The following is an 18,052-nucleotide window of genomic DNA, read 5'->3' on the forward strand; positions in this document are numbered from 1 at the left end:
TGAATTGCTTTTATTTTAATCAAATATTATATTCATTTTGGCCTAGGTGCCAGAGATTGATCCCAGGTTATAGATTTCTCAATACAGCTTGGTTTTATATAATTATTTTTAAAAGGACACTTCCATTTGATACAAACGGTACCTGTTTCTTCCAACTATATTTTAGGAATTAGACTCTTGTAGTCTTGTACTTTCCCCTTATTTTATGTGTGTTGATCCTCTTCGTTTGACCTACTGCTTTTTTTTTTTTTTTAAATGGGTGCTCTGGTCTTTTTTGGCATCTATATGTGTAATTCGTTTTTGTTTCTGATGAAAATTGAGGTCCTTTTAATATTATTACAGTTCAAGCATTTGGTGTCTCTGTGCTGTTCTTGAAAGCAGTTAAATTACTATATTGTCCTATTGCGAATTGCAGTGGCTTGTTAGTTTTTATTTCATTGTTAAAATGATGAAATAAACTATAACTTCATTAAATGTAATTAAAGGGCAGAGGCATTTTCCATATATCTTCTCCTGTCTTTCAATCATACTGTAAATGTTGCAATTCAGAGAACTTAAGTCAATTGATGGTATACTATGTATATGTATTCAGTTTTTATTGATACGTACATATATCTATCTTGTATGCTATTTAATAGAATTTGAGGTTGTTTTTAGATAGGGTTTATTTCACTGTAATTTGAAATAAAGAAAAATGTGTATAGTTGGTAAGGAAAGTTTAATTTCCCCAACTGAATTGACCAAGTTTACAAGAAAGGAGTATGAGCAATCCTCACATCGTGGCGTACAACCAGTTACTAGTGCCATTTGTGCCAGCTTAAAGCAGCAACTATTTCAGGCTTTGGGTACACAAAATCAAACTGATAATTGTTAATTAAACCAAACCTGTGTTGAGTTTCAGTGGAGCTGCTTTTTTGCTTGGTAATGGGGTGAGGGGGCTGCACTGCTGCCCCTGTAAGTTCTTGAGACTTCCCTGGCTCTGAGTCAGACCCACCTCTGGCCCAGCCAGGCCGATCTGGTGCCTCCACAACCACTGTTTGAGAAGAGGAACTCCACAGCGGGAGGAGGAAGTGGAAGGAGTGAGACAAGATGGAGGTGACCAGCAGACCCAGCTCACTGGGTGAGGGAGGGGAGGAGGTATACCCTACCCTGGACCCCTCTGCAGCCTGCAGTGAGGTGGTGGCTGTGCCCTGCCACCACAGAGGGCAATGGCAGGACAGAAACCTGCCCACAGCTCCAGGAGGACCCCACTGCAGAGGCGCGGTGGCAGCTATGTGGAGAGACGGCCATGAAGCACTGGCCAGGAGAGACCTGCACGAGAGATGTTGAGGAGCTTCAGCCCTCGGGATGAATCCACATCAGAGAGGTTCATACAGGGCTGTTTGATGTGTGTGAGACCTGCTCTGAAGCAGGAGGAATGGCAAGAAGTCCTCCCTTGAGGAGAAAAGTCCGGCAGGAATCATTGGTGAGGGACTGACCGCAACCTCCATTTTCCCGCCCTGTGCGCCACTGAGGGGAAGGAGGTGGAGACACTGGGATCGGGTGTGTGAGGGTGGGGAAACGGGAGAGGTGGGAGAAGGTGGGCGGGAAGGGCTGGTTGTACTCTTCATTGTCATGCCACTCTGTTTTGCTTCCTTTTATTATTGTTGGGAAATTAAAGTAGTTTCATTTAATTCCCTGAGTTGATCAGTCCAGTCTGTTTTGCACGGGACTGTAATTGGTGAGGGAGCCCTTTGTCCTCGGGAGTCTCAGTGAGGCCCTCAGGACTTTTTCCCTGTCCTGCCACAGGCTGAGTTGGGGGGAGAGTAGGTGAACCTCTGCGTGATCCTTTTGCCTGTCTGAGCCTAAAGTTGGGACAAGACACTTTATTCTGTCTTTTTGTAGCATCCTCAAATATGTGCCTCAAGGTCAAAGAGAATATTTTTTGCCATGATTTCTGACCTTTTAATAGCCCTTTACTTTGCATTAAAACCTTCACACAAGTAACAACTCATATTTGCTGTTGCTGACCTAGTAAAACCTAGGACATTATTTCTGGGAAAAAAAATGGTTATACCTTTGTCAATTACCAGGAAAGTAATTATAAACCATTCTCAAAATGAAATGAAGAAGAAATAGTCTGTTAAAATACTACCTAGCAAAACTAAATGTTCAAAACTAAATGCAAATGTTAAATTCAGAACTGCCACTCTGATCTACATTTACTGTGCCAAAGTAAATTTTGGAGGGACTCAAAACACTGACTAACACTACCTCCTGAATGGCTTGTATTTACTGGACTAGTGGACTTTAATGGTAAGTAATGTGTTTATTGTGAAGACTTCTTTAAAATGGTGTATTTATTTCTGCTGTATGTTTTTTAAAAACTGCAGCGATCATGGCCTCCTTCTTCCCTCTAAATATCTTGTTTTTTAAATAGTCATTTGCTATATAACTCATATTTAGAAGGCTTTCCATAGTCTGTGATTGTTTCTAGAGCTAGCTGGTCCTGGTTTGTCTGTTGAGTTTGTGCTGGGTCTGGTTCTGTCCGACAATGATCCCATCTCAAAACAACCATAGGACTGATTCTTGTCTCTGTATGTCAGTAAAGCATTTGACTCTGGGGCACGTAGGGAACTATTTCCTTCTTTAGGTAGTGTTGAACTTAGAGTTTAAATAAAATGAAAATGATTATACAGAGAATGTGATGGAAGTGGTGATACTAGGAGAGGAGGGAAATTGGTAGTAGTGTTCTTTTGGGGGAGATGATGCTGGAGCTCATTTTTGGGCTTGATCGTGTTTAATGATTTCTTTAGGTGTGTTAACTGGTGAAGTCTGCTGGTCTAGGTGATGTAATTTGTCTAGCAGAGCGTCTCACAGAGAACAATATAACCCTAAGGATTGGAATGATAGAAGGATGATTGATAGCAAATTATTAGCAGTGCAAAAGCATCAGGACTAATAATACACCATGGAAAGGGAGGTGGATGACATGAGCCTTTACTATCATGAGATAGTACACCTGCATGGAAGATGAATCTGGAAAGGATCAGATGAATGTTTTGTGCAGTGAGTGGAAAATAGGGGTGCCATTGTAAGTGGTGCTGGTGAAATGACATATACATCGTGAACACGATGTGTAAGTCATCAAGGTCAAGGAAGATGACCTTGAGATAGAATGTGTTAAATGTCAGAGTGTGGTGAGCCCAGTCGTGTGAAATGATATCCTTGGAGTTTGGCCTGATACAACCACAGTAAGGAGAGTAGATTCCGCTGCCATCAGTAACTATATCAATGAGTAAGTGCCGGAGAAGGGAAATAATTATTTCAGCTGAATGCCAATAGTGATGCATACTACACAAGTAACAGATGAGAGCTTGAGTGTAATCTATTACAATGATTTATTATGGTATTTGGGAACTGTACCAGGCAACATAGGAGGTCACTTATGTTTCTTTTCCCTCAGGAGAAACATTGCTGGCATTTTAAGCAGGTGTAAACTTCCCGAAATTTTGCTTAAATGAAAGAACTAATCAAGTAAGCTCTTGTGTGTTTTGTGGGCTTATTGACAACTTTACTGAATTTTTAGTATGGTAGCCTCTTAATATTGTGAGTGCAACTTAAATAGTTGGCTGTGTCTTCTTCATAAATGCAATAATTAGTATGCGATGCAGTTGAAAATTCATGGTAGTAGCCCATCTGTTTATGTAGCACTTTTATTTCAGATAATTTCTGTAAATAGAACCAGAAGTCTATCTGCAGTGTATTCCTCTTAATGGATTAAAGATAGCAGGATTTAAAAACCTTTCCAAACATTAAAACTCTACCATCCAAATAACAGGAATAAGCTTTGAGTGTAAAATAACAGTTAGAAATTCTGTACTTAGACAAGGAAAGAAATAAGGTGGAGATGGAAGTTGGCACTGGTCTACAGCTGTTTTGTACAAGGGTAGCGAGTTTGTTGCATAGTTGAATTTACAGGATGGACTTTTGTCAAAGCTCTTATCTGGACTTCTGACTTCCTAACAGGTTGCTGTTTTGCAGGCATTTGCTCAAACACCAAAGAATATGCAATACTAATACTTGGTGAGTTTTGCATCAGACTTGAGACTTTAGCAAGTACAGTCAGAGAGAGTTGCATGCAAGCTGAACTCCAAGACCAAAGTTAGAGAGATGTTTTAATGAAGGGACAGTTTTTGTGTACCAGTGCCATATGGAATTTAATATATTTGTAAACAACATTTTTAAAGCTTATATAAAGAGAGTTGCATGCTGGAGGATCATCTGTCTTATTTAAGTAGGCTAAATATTCCCCTGTTTAAAAAGAAAAACAGAGGAGAAACACTTTAGTAAACAGTCTTTTTTCATGTACACTAAAAGATTTGATTTTTTACAAGAATATTTGATTAATATAGGTAAGTGCATAAATGCACAACTGTATGCAGGTTGATATAGAAATAATAAAGACATCACATATCCCAGTGATATATCTGGAAAATTTTGTAACTAAAGACAAATTAGACTTCTGTGGCACGCACATGATGCATACGATAACAAGATAATACTTTGTTGGTCTGAGTTCCTGGTTATTGGATAATATATTTAGGGTATAAAAGCAATTCATTGTATCAAAGAAGCAGTAAATGTGAAGGAGCACTGTTTCCTTGTGTTGATTTTTATGCATAGTATCTAAAGAATTCACTGCCGCACTAGTTTTAGGTGTAACAATTAGGAATCTAAAGAGACTGAGAATTTTTATTGGTAACATAAAATTCTAAGGTATGTTTACTGATAATATACATTAAGATACGAAGAAATCTGGTTTAAAGTCAAACCTCAACCATTCTTGTCCTTTATGCACTTGTAAGAGAAAGATTGTACTGGCTCAGATGAAATACCTCCATGGGTGAAGTGGCGTTTCTTCAACAGTACTCTGTTTTGGAATATAAAATAGGACAATTGGATAACAATCCTTTCCCAGAAAACTTCCTAGGCTTTCGGTGTCTGTGGTTCTTGGAATGATGGAACCTCAGAGGCAGCGTATACCCCATGTCTTTGTCCACAAGTACGTCCTTGCCTTTTCTCACCATTTCTTCAGTCAATTTCTTGCGCCGATGTATGTTATTGACATTTGCAGTGTCCCTCAGTTTCATAAGGGCTTACTTTTTCGTTTAGAACTGCTGAATAGTTTTCTTTTCTACTCTCTCATATAAGAACCAGCAAGTGAGCTCTGCTTGTTTGGGAATTCCTCTGCTCAGGTTTTTTACAATTCATCATGGTCTTGCCATGCAGTTACTCTTCATTTCCCCCTTTTTGAAAGGTTTAACTCTGGGAATGAAAGTATTGTAGCTCTCTTAAGAGTACATATACATGAACTGGGTTGCCTGGGATAGGCATGACTTTTTTGTTGTAATTCAGTAGTGAGACCCTCAGCACTATTGGATTTGTCCAAGGCTCAGCAATGGAAAGTCACCTGATCTTTTACCATTCTGAGATGGAGAATATATAAATTTCTGGCTTCAGTGAGTGAAGTCCTGAGGTTTCACCCACCTTGATTATGGAGTGACCAGCTGAGGCTGCTTCATCCATATTTTTTATTCTCTCTGTTTGCATAGCCTCTTTAATGCCTTGCATCTGCTGGATTTGGAAATTGACATTTTCAGGTGCCTTTGAATTCTGAGCAGCATGCAACAGAATTAAGAACTTCCCTTGTGTATAGTTTCCATCTATATATTTTATTGAGAGCTTAATGTTAGTGCCGAGCCACTGAGTATCTTCAGACATTTTTGTGAACTCAGGATATAATAGCATATTTTCAGTGAAATCAAATGCACCCAAAGTACCTGTTAGCATAAGAATCTGCTCTAGTGTAGTCTGGTTAAATATTAATGCAAAGACTTTTGCAGTTGCAAAGTTTTACCCATAATTTCTTTAATTTGGTATTACGCAGGGTTTTTTTGCATAATTTAAATGTAGATATCTGAACATTACAGTGGCTAAGTAAATTGTCATGTTTTACTGAAAGTGTCTGCACAGTATTCTCAGGACTGTGTGACAGCAGCTAACTGTTCAATATTTAAATGAGAGAATTGAAGTTTTGCATTGGAAAGGGGAACAGAAATTGAACTTCTCCAAGAGGTTCGATTCCTTGAAAGGATGGTGAACTAATTACATGTACTCTTAACGAAGTGCTGGGATAGTTGGCAGCATATGTTTCATTCACTGGTAGATTGGTCAAGGAATGTTAAAAACATCTTTTAGGCTTACTTTCTCAGTTGGCTAGAGAAGAAAACTTGTGTGGTTCCGTTTTTGTGTGTGCATTTGAAGAAATCCTATGTATCTGAGAGACGTTCTTCATCCTGAGCAGTTGTACATGATGAACGTGAACTCTGCAGCTCAAATAAGTACTTTACACACAAATTTTGTTCTTAAACTACCAGAGCATGTCTTAGTGGTGAGCTTGGACATGCCACTGCATCAGTTAATACAGCAAACTTAGTGTGTCAGTGTAAAAGGCAGGAGATTTCATAATAGCTTTTATACCTCACAGAAGTGTTTGCTATGTCAGGATATTTCTGACTGCGGAGTCAGCGCTGAATTGAAAGAGACCATCATTTAAATACACAATCATCTTATTTTAACTTTGACTAAGGGAAGTATTTTCTTGTGTAAGGTCTCACAATTATTTTCAGAGTTTCTGCTCTTCGAATGGGTCCATTTGATCTAGAAGCTCCTGAAGAAAACCTTTTTTTTTCTCCTTACACAGTAGCCGTTTATATTAACTGGAGTGTTCCTTTGTGAATAATACTTGGCTTACTTTATTTTCCACAGTTTATGAATGCATCTTAGATACTGAGGGAGTATGTGTACACTTTGCTGTTCAAGGATAATTCAAGCTAAGATGTTTGTGGTACGTTCAGCTTGCTTAAACTGTACCTTGAGGTTTTCATAAATTTTCTGAATTAGTATTTTTTTAATAGGAACAGTCACCTTTCCTGCTCTTATCATTTGACTTATGAATTCACAGCTTCTTAAAGTTGCGTTGCACAAATGAAAGAGAATCAACAGATTAAACCTAATAATTTCTCTGCCTTATAATAGCTTACAGACCTTCAATTTATTTCAAAAGAGGTCTGTCTGCCTTGAGAAACATCCTTCCTATACTGTCAGGGATGAAAGAGAGGCAGTTCTGCTACTTCTTCCTGGCTTTTTTCATCTCTTTCTCTCACTGTGGAAGAACAGAGTAATAAAGATGTGCTGTTGATGAGGTTTTTATCATTTTTGGTTTGGGGCAAAAGGGTACAATTTGGTGTTGGGAGACATCCTTGCAGAAGCTTTTGAATCTGGAATTAAATTTTAAGCCAAGGGATGAAAGTTTAGCAGTTATTCTAGTTAACTGATTATGATTCAGGAGTTTTAGTAAATTATATCTGAAGATAAATGCTAATTTACAGCAAGTATTAAGGAAAAAGAATAGTTGATCGCAGCCACTGCCCACTGCATTTATTCTAATGCTTCCATCAGTTCTACATGTGAATTTACAAAATAAGGGTTTAGAAACTCAGTTAATTTGTGTTGTTTAATTTCAGATCTGAATAAAGACACATGTATTTAAAATCACAATTATACATGGTTTATTTCTGAATATAGAAAATGCGTTAAATATTAAAAGATGGGACATTGAAGAATCATTTTTATTTCTTCACTCTTAATTATTTGTGAGATATTTTTCTTACGCGGTGGTAATTTCTGTGCCTCATGGGATGCCTATTTTTTCCTCAGTCAGAGATGTTGGCAAATGCTTTGTTAAGCTGGGGAAAAAAAAATTCAACTCTCAATATTTTATCAGTTCCATTGGACTGAAGGTGCCAGCAGTTGTTTAAACGGCCACCAGTCCTCAGTGTTTAAAGTTTTTAACCTCGTCATATGGGAATGTGATAAATTATGTATAACAGTAGATGCTACTCAATAAATATTTAATAAGTGATAGGTATTTTTGACTGAATTTTTTTCACTTGAGCAATGATTTAAGCTGTATTTTTTTGTTTTATAAGGTGACAGTTTGATAATACCAAATAATAGCTGAGTGCAGTCTGAATGTCAGAGAGCTGCAGGGCAACATGAATCACAACTTCTTTCTTTATTTCTGAATGCTGCAGAACATCTTAATTCATTTATGCCAGAGTGGGATATCCTGGTTTTGTTTTGAAGTGTCTTCTGTATGTTATGTCATCATCTTGTCTTCCTCAGATGAATCCATACTTTTTTTTAAGCAGTACCAATATTGACAGTGTTTTGTACTGTGCAGGGAAATGAGATACTGCATCTGCTTCTTTTAGATTTGTAAAGTTGCTGTATTTGGGAAAATACATCAGACAATCTATCTGGTTTTTTTCCTTACAGTGCAGTGGTGTCTTGATTGGCTCTAGAGAAGGTATACTGATGACTTGGAAAAGGAGTAGTTACGCTGCTGTCAGAAACCCTATTTTCTGTGTTTACTAGCACCAGGAGAAAAGTGAGCAGCTTATAATACACAGAAGCGATACTTGCTGACATTGCCTCTCATTCCTGGGTTGTCAGTCTTCCTTGGCTCATAAGGGCTTGGCTATTTTGAGTAGAAAAATGCATTTATTCTGAAAGGTAGTGTGTGTTCACAGTTTATGTTGCCATTATCTTCCAAGCCTAGAAGCCAATAGGATTTGATTTCAAAAAAAAGCGAACTTCATAAATACTAAAACTTATTTTGATGCTGTAATTAATTTCTCATTTATTGCATGGACTATCTGATCAGTCTCACTCATGGTAATTTGTCCAAGGTTCAAGTGTTCCACTTGTAATCGTGCTGAGTGGTGCTCCGTCCTGCAGGGAGCTGTACAATGTGGCCCAAAGGAATTTTGAAGAATTGAGATTATATGCTGCAAATACTTCCTACATTTATGTACCGTTGTCAGTGCTTCCCTTGCATGGGATGATGTTTTAACTGCTTAGGCTTACCAAGTTCTCAGATGTGTGAGGTTTTTATTGTGTGAGGTTCCATTTATTTCAAGGATTGCCAAAGAGTTTTCATTTTTTTTGTTCCTTTGCTTTACTGAATTCTGAGTAGTTTCAGATTCTCCTTAGCATTATGCAAGGTGGTAAGTAGCTTGGTTTTAGACAACATTGTTTTGTTATGCTCTTGATTGATCTTCCTTATCTGGTATTATTCAGCTGTTTGTCTGGTTTCTTTCAAATAACACCTTCACAAATTTCCTGAACAGCAACTTGGAACGCTCAACAGCAATACAACAGCTGCATTGAAAATGGGAAAAAGAAACTCAGCTTTTCCTTTTTTTCTTTTTCTGGTGGTGGTATTACAGAGAATGTTACATTAAACTTACTTTGGAAGGAAAAGAATGAGCAGTGTTTCTTGCATATCCTAATAAATAGACTTTTGTCCTTTACAGGAACAAACCTTGGCTCTGAGGAAAGAAGGGATAGGTGTTGTCTTAGATTCTGAACTGCCTCATCTCATTGGGATTGATGATGATCTGCTCAGTACTGGTATCATCTTGTACCACTTGAAGGTAAATATACATCTGTGTTTCTGTAGCCTTTATATGCCTTGTAATTTTTCTTTTTGGTAGACAATTTGTAGTATTAATTTGCTATCTAAATATAGTGCTCATTACATTTCTCTGGCAGACTAAGAAAAGCTCTGAAGAGGTTGCAGCTTGTTCAATTTGTTAATTTTCTACTTGCATTTATCCTGATGGTAGGCTGGTTAACGACAGATAGGTAGTTAATATTCCTACTCATATGTATTGAGTTTTGTCCATCTCATTGTAAAACTTGACCAGTAATCCAAATTAGTTGTGTCGAAACTACAGAGGTGATTCTACAAAAGGCATTTGAAAATTGAATTTGCTGATAATATTGTCTAATAATGACTGTGAAAGCGTTCTAAAAAGGTCACCTCATTATATTTTTTTAATGTACATTTAAACATTTGTTTTGTTCAGGTTACTCTAAGAAAGTGGAAGGATAACATATCTTTATGGGGGAGGAAGAGAGATTTCAACTGAAAATAATGTGTACTTATCTCTTAATTAGGAAGGCCAAACATATGTTGGCAGAGAAGATGCTGTGACAGAACAAGATATTGGTATGGAATTTCATCTTTTTTTACATTCTTTCTTCAACCATTTTTCTTTGTTCTAACATCCCAGTATGTGAACAAACCTGCTTTTTTTTTTTCTCCCTTTTTCAGTTAGTTGTCTATGCTCTTGCATATTTTAAGTTTCAGAAAACTTGAGAGCTGAATTATGTGGGATTTGCTTCAAGGAGCATGACTTCTAGAATAGCTTGTGGGCTTAAAATTTATTCATACACTTGATATTAATTTATTTCTTTCCTCTTTTGAAATAGCGTCAGGTAAAAATACCATCCTTTTTCATACAGTACCTGTCAAAATTACTGCACAGTCATTCTCTTGACCTTTGTATAATGACAACATTGTTACACCTAAAGTCATCATTGGTCTTAAAATTTGAATTGAAGAAAATTCTTGAAGTTGGTAAAAAGTTAGTAGGCTTCTTGTACTGATTTTCTTACTCATTTGTTATCAAAGCAACTAACTGCCAGACCTGGACTACCCTGGACTACCTCATCACATATCATAGAATCATAGAACAATATTGGTTAGAAAACACCTTTAAGATCAAGTTCAACCACTAACCTCACGCTGTGAAGCCCATCACTAAACCATGGCCCTCAGCACCTCAGCTATTAGTCTTCTGAATATCTCCAGGGATGGTGACTCCGCCACCTCCCTGGGCAGCCTGTGCCAATGTCTTAAGAACCTTCTCAGTGAAAAGGTTCTTCCTACTCTCCAATCTAAACCTCCCCTGGCACAGCTTGAGGCCATTTCCTCTTATCCTATCATTTATTACTTGGGAGAACAGACGGAGCCCCACCTCACTACAGCCTCCTTTCAAGTAGTTGTAGAGAGCAGTAAAGTCTCCTTGCCTCCTCTTTTCCAGGCTAAACAACCCCAGTTTCCTCAGCTGCTCCTCATCAGACTTGTTTTCTAGATCCTTGCCCAGCTCTGGTGCCTGTCACTGGGCACGCTCCAGAAAACTGTTAAATAAAGCTGCATCCTTTATATTTGAGGTGACAGATTGACAGTCAGATACTTAATTTGGTGTATTTCTCCAGTTCAAATGATGCCTAAATTAAAATTTCTACATAAGTTTTGTGAAACTAGCAAACTTGCATTGCTCTATGGTATTGAGCAATACAGGTAGAGATAATAATACAGGTAGACAGAAAGTAGCGTAACTGATGGAAAAAGGCCTTATTTCAGCCATCCTTTAAAATCACACATTATATCCTGTCTTTTTAGATTTAATCAAGGTTGCTCTAAGGTCAAGAAGCTTTTGTTATTTCCTAGAAACTGGTAAAAAAGCCCAACTTATCTCTACAACCGTGTAAATTTTGTTTTTCTGTTTGCTGTCAGGAAGTATTTGCTACTCTGGTGCTAAATCGTAGGAGGAAAGAACTTTAAAAAGCAAGCAACTCAAAACACTTCTCTTTGTACTGCAGTAAAACAATAAACAACATCAACGCTTAAGACATGCAGGATGGGATGAAGGAAGAAAAAGACATTGTCCAGATGAATGATACTCTCAAATACGTAGTGTGATATGTTCTTAGTAGATTGATATCAGTGTGCTAATCTTACTTGTTGTTAAGAGAGTAATGACACTGTTGTATTTTTTGTCTGTTTAGTTCTTCATGGCCTTGATTTGGAAAGCGAGCATTGCATCTTTGAAAATCTCAATGGTACTGTGAATCTAATACCACTGAATGGAGCACAGTGTTCTGTGAATGGTATTCAGATTACAGAGGCCACACACCTAAACCAAGGTATTACCCAGCACGGTATCTTTTTTGATAAAGCATACTTATTTTCTTCTGGAACAGCACTGAAAAAAATCTGTGTTTACATAAAGGAGTCACTGTTTAATTAATTTTAGTCCCACGTCTTCTCAACTGCAGCCCAAAACCTTCAGGAGTGCCGTGAAGTTTTTGTTCTGCCAAAAGAATTGCCATGTGGTGAAAACATAATTCTTTACTAACTTAAACCACTTCATAATTCTGAGTATGGTTTGGTAGTTACCCTTTGATTTCGTTCAGTATTTATACAGAAAGTGAACTTCATGCCAGACTGCTTAGGTTGCTGTAATATTAAGAGAAAGAATATTGGTCTCCATAGGACTAAAATAGTGTCAGAGATACTCCTTGCCTCTCTCCCCAAGCTTCAGGCCAGTCCTACTTAACACTGCTGACAAATCCTCTTGTATAGCAGGAGATTCAGCTGGAGTAGCTGTTCACTGCAGCTGTAGGGAAATGACAAAAAGGGGGAGAATTATGATTTTAATATAAAAGGTTTAAAAACTGGAAATGAGAATGCAGCTGGGACAGCTGGGAACAAAGGTGCATTGTGTTGGCCTGGAAAGGACTGGCTAACAAGTAGGCTGGTGAGTTCTGCAGCAGAGATTTGGAACGTTTTATCTGCTAGGAACACCTAGAATGTATTCCCATTTAGCAGTGAGCTGAAGACCTGTGTAGCAGTAAGACTGTGACACAGCTCAGCTGCTGAAAAACAATCTCCGTTTACATTGCTGGAAAGAAGCTTTCAGTGTAAGCTTATACTAACAAAGGAAGAATGCACTGTTGAACAAGGAAAGTCTTGCATCTTTTGTGAACTCAAGTGCTTGAAAAGTCTGCTTTTAGAAAGTAAAGATTTTTGATGTAAAGAGGGGATGTTGATTTGTCAAGTGTCTATTTCTTCATGCAAAAATGAGAGGCATATGTGCTTCTTTCTGTTAAAGATACTAGGCTGAAAAAGAATGCCCAGTGGATTTAGTCCTATGTTTGAGTAAATCCCATTGATAAATTGTTAGCAGTAAAAACATAGACATTAATGGCAAATAACATTGTAAACAACAAGAATTGATTTGCAGTGACTCATCTTTACCCTACTGCATTTCAAAGGCAGTAAAAGTTTGATGTGCCTAAGAAGAAGGCAGAAGTTTTGATGCTGTTTCGCTCTTCGAAGTGTATATAACAACTTGGGTTTTGTGCTTCGAAGAGTGCAAACATGACTTTTTTCCTCCCAAATTTCTATGTGTCTCAAGAAACTAGCTATACAAAAGCAGGGAAAAGTGTCCCTTTGAGTTCCCAAGTTGTGAAAAACAGCTGCATAAGCTGACCTGTAGCCTGTGTATCCAAATTGAGTCTGACAGAAAGAAGACAGCTATGGCATCAGGTGAGCAAAGTTGATGAAATAACTAGTTTAATGACTCATGCACAATCTGTGTATCCTAGCTGTGTTAGCATTTAGTCTCACAGCATGAAGTGCCAACCTCCTGAAATATCGGCTTTAGGTAACGCTGATTAACTGCTGATATATTTAAATGTTTCCGTTCATCATTAGTAACTGTTCATTTGAAAATGTGTTAAATTTTTAGACTTGTCATGGAGTTTAAAAAAAAGAAGGCATGTTAATTAATTGCAACTTCCTCCCTCACATTACTTCCAGCATTTGTGATTTCTGGCTTGTGTGGCTTTTTTTTTGTTTAAATTCAGCTTACTGCAATATTTTTTATGGTTAAAAATGTATGTTAGGATTTCTAGAGGTAACTGAATTAAATAGTTGTCAGGAGAATTTGTCCTTTACCTTCAATTTATCCTCAAGTAGAAAAGTTTAGTGTTTTTAGGCCAACAACCTGCCAACCTTTCTGTGCTTACTGTAACCTCCCACTGGTTATAGTTCGTTAATCAAAAAAACCCAAACCCTTCTGAACAAAAAAAATGACTTTTAGAATTGGTAAGGTCTTAATTATAGATAGATGTGTGTGTATAGTTCCAAAATATTGCCTCTGTAGGTCATAGATACTTGATTATGTTCAGCAAACATTCTTTTTTTTCCTTCAGTGCTCTTTGATCACTGATATGTTGGAGTCAACCTGTGAAGTTACTACATTAGAGCTCCATAAAGGATAAAAACTTCTTTTGCTTTATTTTGTTGTCTTTCTTACTACTATCACTGTGTTTGACAAACTCTTTTTCTTTGCCATTTAATATTCAAGGAGAAAAAGAATTTTTGCTTACTGTAAGTAAATATAAAGCAAAGGGTTCAGAGACATACTAAAAGAAACCTAGAAGTTTTCATCTAATCCATTGTCTGGGTTTCACTGTCATGTGCTTACTATTAAGCTATCAATTTATTTCAGTGGCTTCCACCTAGTAATGTGGTTAAAAATGTTTACCATTAATTATTTTTAATATTCATTTGAAAGTAACTGAAGGATTTTCATAGAACTCCTCATTGTCACAAAACCCTGGTGATGTGTAGATATTGAGAAGCAATGTTATAACTCTAGTGCTTTTTGCTATTTATTTGCCAAGACTGAATGGCCTTATTTGGGTTGATATTCCTAATTATGCTAATTTTAAGAAGAGCATTAAGGACAACATTTCATTCTCGGATGGTAAGAGTTTGTCTGTAGTAAGCAGTCTAAGGGCGTTTTTTTTCATATTGTGAGTGTAATGGAGTCCTTTTTCTTTTAAAAAATGCATCACATTGACTAACAGATAAATGCTGACCATATACTTCTTAATAGCAAAGTTTTAATCTTGGTACCATTGTCTTTAAAATATAAGAATTGCCCAGAATGATATTGTGACTTGCACCTCAACTGATTAAATACATTAATGGATGTGCATTGAGCAATATGAATTACTCAAGGTTCTTCCCTCAGAAAATAACTATTGGCTATAAAAGTCAACTAATACTGTTCTGATAAATTTCAGTGTTTTTCTACATAAAGAAGAAAAAGGTAAGCTAGAGTACAGATTATGGAGATCTGGAGCTGTCCGTGTAGTGGATGGCTAATCGTTTGGTTTTAGTCGCATTGATGGACATTCCCATTGCATTTGATACCTCCTGGTAACCTCCAAGGTAGCACTGTTGGAAAGTGTATTTATTGGTCGTGTTGGAGCATAAGCTTCCACTGCTTCCTCCATTTGTATTTGTTCTTTAACTGAACTGTATGAACAGGATTGACCTTTGTGTGTATGAACTTGTTGTGGGTTGTTGTTTTTAAGCAGAAGGAAGAAGGAATAAACTGTTTACATCAGGTAACATAGGTGTGACTACGTGCTGTTACACACTTGAATCGTCAAAATGCATTTTAATTTTCTTCTTGCTTAAGGGAAGTCTTTGCTTACATATTGCCTGTCTGAAAAATTACATGGCATTTTCAGGTACAGAATGTTGTCAGTGAGTGGTGTGTGTTTTCTCATCAGGTGCTGTTATATTACTTGGAAGAACCAATATGTTTCGCTTTAACCACCCCAAAGAGGCTGCTAAGCTACGGGAGAAAAGAAAGGTGAGATTAAACCAGTGTGTGGAAAATGCAAACCTTTTCATAATTTTCTTACTAATATAGATATGTCTTGACTGTTGTAGAACACCATTTTATTTGCTTCACATCCTGTAGTTAATGTTTCATCAAGAGCACATCCATATTTCTCTAATACAATTGTTTTGTGGTCTGTTGTTAGAGTGGGCTGCTGTCTTCCTTCAGCTTGTCTATGACAGATCTTTCAAAATCTTGTGAGAACCTGTCAGCAGTTATGCTTTATAATCCAGGGTAAGTATATTCTAAAGTGCCATTGTTAAAATTGCAACCACTCTTCATTTTAGTGGTTTGAACGTTCCAAATGGCAGTAATGGAAAATATTTTGTTCTCAGGTCAATAGTATATGCTTGCAAAGTAATGGGCTTGTGAATGGAACCAGAACTTTTCAGACATGTTATTTGGATTAGTCCATGCTAGAAAATGGGGTGAAGGGACACTGACGAACCTTCCACCCTGCTTGAAACTTGCTTTTACCTGTGATTTTTATACTTAAACATGAGTAACTGCCCCAGCAAACAGCCACACTGACAGATCTAAAACAAAATTCTTGTACCCGGAGTCTGAGAGACAACAGTTGCATTATAACCTAGGCAGTGCAGCACAATAATGACATGACAAGTACTCCATTTTTGTTTTCTTCAGAATTACAAGTTAACTATTTTTCCTGAGAAAAATGCTTTGTAAACTGAAAATTAAGGGTTCTTTGAGTTCATATAATACCAATACAAGCATAAAAAGGCTGGGAAATGAATGTCTTATGTTCTTACCTATATACCTCCTAGTAGGTGGCCAATTTAGGATGTGGAAAACTGTTTTATTATACAGTTACAATGACATAGACTGCTTATTGTAGAGAAGCTCTTTTAAAAATGTTTTTACCAGTCTTCTTAAAGTGACTCACAGAGAATTGATGGTGTTTTGTTCTAATTTTTTTTTTTTTCAATAGCTGGTGCCTGTGTTTTGAATTGAGTGTGAGATGAGGCACTTTAACCACCTGTGAGCTTTTGAAAAATTGTCTGTAAATTGAATTATAGACTTGGGTAGTGCAGCTTTATTCCAGAGTTTTACAGTGAGGTTACTCTTTATCCATTAGAACTTAGAATGATTGGGCAGGTAATAATAAACAGTATCTAAAGTACAACGAGCATGAGTAATAACATTGCTTCAAATACAACTGTTTCTCTTTTGCTGCTGAGCTACCTACAGAGATCTCAAGACAGTGAGCTAGTTACTGATAAATTACATCTTTTTTTCAGACAGACATGAGAGAGAAGATAAAAATATATATATATGCATTTTCCATTTCTTCAGCTTTTCATATAATTTGATCTAAAAACTTCTAGTGACAGTTGCTAGTGTTATACTTACTGTGGGCTGGGGAAAGTTCCTGGTTGTTGTTGGTTACCTCTGGTTTTTGATGAGCTACTGTGGGCTTTTCCAGGCTAATAATGTTACTCTACTGCAATACTATTATTGATAATTACATTATACTGCACAGTACTGACCTTGACTTTGCAGTCAGCAAAGAGTAGGACAAATTGTGTCAGCATTGCCTCACCTTTAGTCTTTCAGATTTGTAGCAAAAGATAATGGCATGGGTAGGGCCTGGTTGAAAGTGGGTTTAAGAATGATTTCTTTTCCCAAGGAGCTCATACCTGTCTTGAGTAATGCCAAACCATGTCTCACAGAGAGGGTTTTTCCTGTAACCCTTCTTTAAAAAAAAGTAAAGGAGAAAGTCTAGGAAGCTACTTGATTGCCTCGGATGGAGTAGATGTCAGCAAATTCTTCTTTTTCCTTGATATCTTTTTTGGAATATAACTTTTTTTTTTTTCTTTACCAGTCCTTCAAACACCTTGCCTCTCTTTCCTGGAAATCAAACAGTATGAATAATGTAATTAAATTATCAAGGCATGCAGCAGTTTTTAGAAACGCTGCCATTTTCCCCATCTAACACTTCTTGTAACTTTAATTTTCCTTTCTTGGTTGTGCTTACGAGACCACTGTTGAAATTTATTGTTAATTATTGATATCCTCCTGCTAGTCTGCATTCTATTAATCTTTGTGAACTGGCTTGCAGGAATAGATATTTTGTCCTGACTAATTTGTAAACATAAGAAAGAATTATGCTTGAGGCTCACATTATAGGAAGAATGCAGGTCCCTGTGTTCAGCTTGGTTAAAACATTCAGTAAGTCTAATCTCTGGGTATCTAGGCAGGGTAATTGTACTCAGATGCATTAGGTGGGGGTGAACATCTTGCTTCCTGGACAAGTGCAGATGAAAAAGAATATCTTATACTAAGTTTGGTTTGGATTTATTTTTCCACAGCAGGAATAATGCAGGGCATGGTCCTTTGATAGGATCTTTTATTACAATAGATTGTAGCATCAGTTTCCCATTATGTAATGCTACACTACCCACCAGCAGCATAGTTCAGTAGCTGGCCTTCTGCTCTTTTTTGTGCAGCTTTTGTAGCTGACTAGTGTTCTGCCTGTTGTTAGTTTAGCACTTTCAAGACCACCTTTTCTTCCAGTTGCAGTATTGATAACGATTGGTAGCTAAACTTTGCAATTCCTGTAGGTTGCAGTGAACAGCTTGTAAGATCTA

At 37.2% G+C, this 18,052-nt stretch overlaps 1 protein-coding gene across 5 annotated transcripts in view; it reads left to right on the forward strand.

Annotated features, from left to right (window-relative positions):
* Positions 1-18,052, forward strand: part of KIF16B (kinesin family member 16B) — a 137,753-nt gene that overhangs the window by 53,926 nt on the left and 65,775 nt on the right. For all 5 annotated transcript variants that reach the window (XM_061989218.1, XM_061989220.1, XM_061989221.1 and 2 more), the window contains exons 13-17: positions 9,423-9,542; positions 10,069-10,120; positions 11,746-11,883; positions 15,331-15,413; positions 15,589-15,677. In XM_061989218.1, coding sequence (XP_061845202.1) covers positions 9,423-9,542; positions 10,069-10,120; positions 11,746-11,883; positions 15,331-15,413; positions 15,589-15,677 — 482 coding nt within the window. The remainder of the gene's footprint in view (positions 1-9,422; positions 9,543-10,068; positions 10,121-11,745; positions 11,884-15,330; positions 15,414-15,588; positions 15,678-18,052) is intronic.

The sequence above is a fragment of the Colius striatus genome, chromosome 2 (assembly GCF_028858725.1).
Source record: "Colius striatus isolate bColStr4 chromosome 2, bColStr4.1.hap1, whole genome shotgun sequence".
Taxonomy (NCBI): Eukaryota; Metazoa; Chordata; class Aves; order Coliiformes; family Coliidae; genus Colius; species Colius striatus.